General features: G+C 34.9%; 1 protein-coding gene across 5 annotated transcripts; it reads right to left on the reverse strand.

Annotated features, from left to right (window-relative positions):
• Window positions 1–1,148: 1,148 nt before the first annotated feature.
• On the reverse strand, window positions 1,149–5,969 carry erich2 (glutamate-rich 2). Of its 5 annotated transcripts, none has more exons than XM_052131067.1 (11): window positions 5,798–5,969; window positions 5,598–5,642; window positions 5,352–5,391; window positions 5,142–5,178; window positions 4,688–4,768; window positions 4,454–4,537; window positions 3,532–3,623; window positions 3,129–3,310; window positions 2,947–3,004; window positions 2,756–2,827; window positions 1,149–1,488 (listed from the first exon to the last, which is right to left on the reverse strand). In XM_052131067.1, the coding sequence occupies exons 1-11, from the start codon at window positions 5,843–5,845 to the stop codon at window positions 1,295–1,297; spliced, it is 933 nt and encodes a 310-aa protein (XP_051987027.1). In that variant the 5' UTR covers window positions 5,846–5,969; the 3' UTR covers window positions 1,149–1,294. The 5 variants fall into 5 exon arrangements, with proteins under 5 accessions (XP_051987027.1, XP_051987028.1, XP_051987026.1 ...); XM_052131068.1 differs by having other exon boundaries at window positions 1,149–1,485; window positions 3,532–3,626; XM_052131066.1 differs by having other exon boundaries at window positions 3,532–3,626.
• Window positions 5,970–7,068: the final 1,099 nt, after the last annotated feature.

Here is a 7,068-nt window from a genome sequence, read left to right on the forward strand (position 1 = left end):
GATACTGCTACTCAGTTTGTGTGCAAGGAGTTTGCAGATGTTGCACACACATGGGACTTTAAGCATATTCGCAGCAGCCCTCACTATCCCCGAGCCAATGGACTGGCTGTGCGTGCGGTCAGATCTGCCAAGCATCTTCTGGAAAAATGCTAACGCGACCATACTGACATCCGTGCCGCTCTTCTCCATGTTCGTAATCTTCTCAGAGATGGCTTACCATCCCCTGCACAATGCCTTTTTTCCAGGCAAACAAGGACCTTCCACACAAATGTAAAAGAAACTATCACAAAACAAAGAATGAGGGGAAAAGACTATTCTGATAAAAATGCTCATCAGCTCTCTGCACTGAAGCCAGGGCAAACTATCAGGATGCAGACAGCGCGTGGTTTTGACAGACTTGAAATTGTGAATTCCCCTGCCCAGCAACCAAATAGCTACGTCATCACATCACAAGGTGCCAAGTACATCAGGAACAGACGACATCTCCTCCACGTCTCAGAATCCCCTCCAGCTGACTTTGAGGATGATCTCCCTGTAGTGACTAATGCTGGGGCACTGGCAACACCATCCAATACTGAAGGGCCCATGCAGAAACCACAGTCCCCTAAAGTGGATTGTTACACTGACACAGATGGCAAACATTCAGTGGTAACTCGTTCTGGAAGTGACAGCCGTCCAATGTTGCAAAAACGTGATTTAAACGTGAAAAGACCTGATTGAAATGTGCCATGCACTCCTATAATTCATCATGCATGTTATGTGATTTTGGTGCAGTCAGGTGTGCCTCCTTTATTGCACCTGTTTTTTTGTTATCAGATGTCATGTTGTTGGTTATACTTAATTTGGTCTTTTGCACATTCGTTTTGTCTCCCGCTAAAAGAGGGGGGATGCAGAGTTATGTAGAATTTCTCTTTAAGTCACCGGTCCCCCAATGACGGGATCAAAGTGTGTCTCCTGTGGAGTGAAGGCGCAGGTGGAGATTAAACAATTGTATGGATCAAGTCTGCTTCTGTGTTTCCGGGATGAGCCCTTTGATAAGTATGGCTCCAAATTCCTGTTTCAATGTCAACTGCACTTGTCAATCCATTTCACACAGACAAATAAATCACACACAGAAAGTCAATCTTTTTTTTTAATAAATGTGCATATATGAGGTCCTCAACATGTCACATTATGTATATGAGCAAAAGACCTTATTATTTAATATGAAAATAATACCACAACAATAGCATGTGTGCTTTAGAATCTGGGAAAGGCACTCTGCTAGATCTTTTAAAAAATTTGTTTTGCTTGTTTATGATGAAGATGATAATGTATCGTCTGTGCTGTCAGTGGATTCTTCATCTGTGTCACAGCTATCTGAAGAATTATTATCATCATCATCATCACTGCCATCATCCTCTTCATCATCATCATCATCATCATCATCATCAGATGTGTCAAATTCATCAGATTCATCATTATCATTGTCTGATTCTTCCTCTGCTTCTTGAGTTTATAATGATGATCCAACATACATGGGCAATTCAAGAGGGAAGACAAACACACACACACATACACACACTTGAATTGAAAGGAAATTTGTTTTGCACACAATAACTCACACACACAATATCAAAATCGCTCATTTGGAACATCGGTTTTAATGAATCCATTTGATTCTTTTTCAACCCTATTTTCATTTATGTCTGTAGGGCTTTTTTTTTAGTGGAAGCTATTTTGGGATACACATCTTACAGGTAATTTATATTATAAATAGGTAGTCCTAATAAGATTTTAATTTGTAATAAAAAATGTAAATACAAAAGTTTGGGGGTCAAAGCAGAGTAGAAACACAATAAACAGAGAAAGTAGGAAAGATAAATAGATGAATTAACCACAAAATTCTAAGATAAGATAGATCTATAAATAGACAGACAGACAGGCAGACAGACAGAAATAAAGATAGACAGAAAGAAACACAGCCAGGAAGACGGATGGATGGACAAACAGACTGAAAGACAGATAGACAGAGATGGACGGATGGATGGAATGACAGACATACAGACAGACATATAGATAGATAGATATAGTGGCAAGAAATAGTATGTGAACCCTTTGGAATTCACTGGTTTTCTGTGTGAAAAACCAGTGTTTAGCCAATGTATTTTAGTGTGTTTAGTCAATGTAGCCAATGACAATTTGAATAGAGCTGAAGTAGTGATATGATAATATTTATTATCATTCTATATCTGCCTAAAGTACAGTTAGTGTTACTATAGTAAATTCAATGGTGGTGATGAAGAATTCTGTGCTGAATTCAAATGGTTTCTGCTGCTCGCGCCTTGCTTCTCACTGATTCTCACAAAGCTGCGCATTTAAGAGCTTGAGCTTTAAGAGCTTTGTGCTCACGCTGCTCTGTCCATTGAGCCGAGTCATACAGGTGCATTAGCCGAGGTTGTGCCTCTGCCTGTGTATTTGACGCTGCTAAACCAGATTCTTCAGATGCGTCGCTAGACTTCAAAATCAGATGAACCGCGGTACAAATGTTTATCAACCCCTGTAATTGAAAACCAACTGATATACTCCAAGTCCAAGTCCAAGACAGACAGACAGACAGATAGATAGAGAGATATATAGATATATAGATAGACAGACAGACAGACAGACAGACAGACAGACAGACAGATAGATAGATAGATAGATAGATAGATAGATAGATAGATAGATAGATAGATAGATAGATAGATAGATAGATAGATAGATAGACTCTCACCTATCAGTAACTTCTCTTCAATAAGAGGCAGGAACTTCTTGGCTTCTGAGTTCTGGGGCTCATAAATAAGAACTAGATTTAAAAAATGAATAAAATGTTTTAAATCATGTCAGTGTGTTGGTGTAAAGAAAGTCAAGATTGTAAAAATAATCAAATGCAAACATTACTTCCTCACATGACCTGCTACTTACTCATTTGACAGAGTTTCTTGGCAAGTTTGTAATTCTTTGTCATCACAGCCTGTAGAAACTGGACCCACACAAAACAGACCACCATCTCAATAAAAACTGTCAAAAGATGCAGTGTCTTACAACAGTTTAAAAGCAAAGCTGATACTCATGAACATGGCGTGTGTTTTTAATGCCCCCTTCACCTCTGCAAACAATTCTAGCGGCACGTGTCCTTCAGATGTTTCATTTTCAGCTTCCTCACTCTCTTCATCTTCACCTTGTGCTTCATGAGGATCCCGGTCATTTTCAGACAGGACTGCTTGAGGGGTCTGGATCTGTAATTCCTGCTCACTGCCTAACTGGACTTCAGACGTTGCTTGTTTTTCTGAAATTTAGTCCGATTTAGAAGTGAATAACAGATCTGAAAATTTCTTCTTCATCCTTAACTCTGTCAAAATCTTAAGACTTTGTTAATTCCAGGCTTTCAAAGTGGTTTCAGACTTTTGCACCCCACTGGAGCCCATGGGCATTACAGAAGAGACAAATAGAATGAACAGTAAATGTGCAGATAGGTCTAAAGGATAACGAATAAAACAGATTCAGTACCTGTCATAACAGGGGGAGACTGTTTAGGTAGTTTATGTCCATGCGTGGTTACATTTTTGAAGGACGGAGCTGGAGAGGCACTATACCCTCTGCTGCTGAAAAAATGGGCGATAAAAGGTAAACTATTAGTGCTCAGTGGAGCGAATGAATGCCATCAGCTCCATTGCTTTATGCATGTACGCCCCATAAACCACACCCCCATGCATGACCTAAAGAACATGCCGGCCGGAATACAAAAGCCACTGATACACTAGAATTAATAAGAAGATTGTTGTTTTTTTTACGACTATTGAAGGAATAGTTCACCCAAAAATGAAAGTTCTGTCATCATTCTGTCATTTGGAATGACATATGGGTGACTTTCTTCCATCGAACACAAAAGGAGAAATGTTGGAAAATGTGCTAACCACTCTTTTCCATTTAATGAAAGCGAATGGGGACTGAGGATGTCTAGCTCCAAAATGATGCTATATTCCAAATATTTTACAAAGATTTAAGTCGTTAATGACTGAAAATTGTCACGTTTGATTTGATGTTAATGCAAATGTGACCAATCGTCATTGCTGTAAAACCTGACAAACCTGACCTCAATCAGTGAATAGTGAAAGCTTTGTATGTTCCTTATAAGACTTTGAATATTGTGCACTAGGTATTTTGACCACTTTTATAAAAAAATGTATGGTGCATTTTTATCATTTTGGAGCTTGAAAGCCCAAGTCCCCATTCACTTCCATTATACAGAATAGAGCTACTAGTGCATTATTCAGAGTTTCTCCTTTTGTGTTACATGGAAGAAAGAGATTGGAATGACATGAGGCTGAGTAACCAATGACAGAAGTAAAACATTTTAGGAGAACATATTTTTTTGCAAAAGTGAGAATGTAAGCATAATACACATTGGTGAAGTTTCTTTTACATTTACCTCTCTGCATTTTGTTCTTTGGGTGTTGGATTAATAGAAGGATTCAGCACTTCTGTCATTCCACTGGGTTTTAATTTCTGTTGCCTATACAAAATAAAAAGCATTTAAAATGATTGTCAAAGTGGGCTTGAAACCGTCATATAAAATATCATATAAGCTATTTATTTGTGCAAAGACTTCAAATGCTTTTACAATGACCTGTCAACTGTATTTGGGAATGCCTCTTGCTTTTACCTGTTGGAACTTTGAGCTTTGAGCGTGGGATTTGTTGACTCGGACTCAGAGTTTATGGAAGTATGCACTTCTGTCTTTCCACTGGGTTTTGGATTACAAAATGAAACCAAAGCATTTCAAACAGTCATTGAAGTGTTGAAAATCCAGTCCTTATTAAAATAAACTATAAAATGTACTCGCCCTTGTGTGTTAGGCAGAATTTGGTGACTGACAGCCTCGGTCACCATTCACTTTCATTGTTTGGAGGATAAAAAGAAGATGCAATGAAAGTGAATGGTGACTGAGGCTGAACATTCTGCCTAACATCTCCTTTTGTGTTCCATGAAAGAAAGTCATAGGGGTTTGGAACAACACAAGGGTGAACAAATGATTACAGAATCTATATTTGTGTGCGAACTATTCCTTTAAGGATTGAAATAGTCCCAGTGACCTAGTAAAACATTGTTCAACCTACTTTGGTTTCCAGTCCACTGACTGTTTTTTCACTGGATCTACAGAACAAAGGAGGTAATATTATTAACCCTTTCAGAAAAAAAACAGTAAACCAAGTCAGACTGTTGTAAGTTGTGTTGTTATGTCCATTTAACTGCTAAATGTTTGAAAACTGTTGCTATAGTTGTGAATAGATATTAATATTTGGCAAATGAACACCAGTTTATTTCACCTGCTAAACTGGCACACACTGGTTTTATGGGTGCAGCCTCCTATAATAAAAATAAAAACATGGCTCAAATTGCAAGAAAAACAATTCTTTAAATTGACATTGTATTATAAAATAATCAACAAATACAAATGCAACATCAGTTAAAAATCTTTGTCTGATGATATGAAAGAAAACACATTGAACTCAATAGCAGCTGCAATAAATGTATCATATAGAATTCCATTTGCAGATTGTCAAGGCACTGACCTGTTCATTAACCTTTGGTGAAACCTCAGAGGGCCTTCCAACACACTGTAAACTTATCATTAAAAAGAATGTATTAAAAGTACATATATTTTGTGTTAGAGAACCTCAAATTGTATTTGAGTTCATGTAAATTAGTTTTAATAATATTGCCTGTAAGAAGAGTCTTTTGAATTTAAGCTTTTTAAAACGAACGTTATTACCTGTTCATCTTTGCGTCTAGTTGAAAAATAAAAATGGTAGTTTTTCATTAATCAATCTTCATCTAAGAGATTCACGGGCAATATATGGTCATTAACAGCTGTCAAATCAGATTGTAGGCCTAAAGAAAAAGCTGAGTGACGTTTATGTCGACTTTCTGAAACCCTCTGTAGCGTCCTGTTTCCCTAGTAACAGGGGTGCTCACCTCTAAATAATCCGTGTGAAAAATGTTCCATCCGGAACCAATATCTTGTATAAAATTGGCCCATTTTCAACCATACATTAAGTTGTTCAAGAATGAAGACCCAAGAACCACAGTTAATACTGGTATTTATTGCTGTTATAAAGCCATGATAAATTACTATGGTAACTCCTTAAAACAGTGTAAGAAGCTTTCAGCCATTTTGTTTTTTTTATGACTGTTTTATTGTAGTAAAATATAATGAATAACAGTAATTATTTTAGCTATTCTGGCAGAAACTAACAAAATCACTTGACTCTATTTCGAATAAAATGTAATCTATTGCAGCAATGGTTAGCTATGGCAGCATAGTACATTTTGACTAAGGACTAAAGCCACACAGATATGTATTTGTTTTTTACAGCATCAAATGAATTAATTATTATTTTTGTATAATAACTATTATAATAATATTCTTATAATAAGTATAATATTAATAATGATGATGATAAAATAACTGTTAGGCCTATTATTATTCAAATTAATTAAAGTAAAATAATAATACTAGGCTAATAAAAGTTATAATAGCTACTAATAAGTATCATTATTAATAATACATATTATTAATAACACTAAATAAATGTATTATTAATAATAATTCTTATGTTTTATAGATAATAATATTGATAATAATAATAAATATTAGTAGCGATAATAATAATAATAACTATTATTATCACTATTAAGATGATTATTAATAATAATAAATATGATTATTATTAATTAGTAAATATTTATTATTATTTTTTACAGCATAAAATTTCTTAATTACAATTTTTATATTATAGACTATAATAGAATACTATTAAAAATTATGAAAAGTATAATAATGATAAAAATAACTGTTATTATTATTAAAATCAGTTATAGTAAAACAATAGGATAATATAAGTTATACTAATTAGTATTATTATTAATAATAAATAAATGTATTATTAATAATAATTATTTTGTTTTATTGATAATAATATTTATAATAATATATTAATAGCAATACTACTAATAATTATTATTAATAATAAAAACATGATT

This window comes from Xyrauchen texanus, chromosome 7 (genome assembly GCF_025860055.1).
Source record: "Xyrauchen texanus isolate HMW12.3.18 chromosome 7, RBS_HiC_50CHRs, whole genome shotgun sequence".
Classification (NCBI taxonomy): Eukaryota; Metazoa; Chordata; class Actinopteri; order Cypriniformes; family Catostomidae; genus Xyrauchen; species Xyrauchen texanus.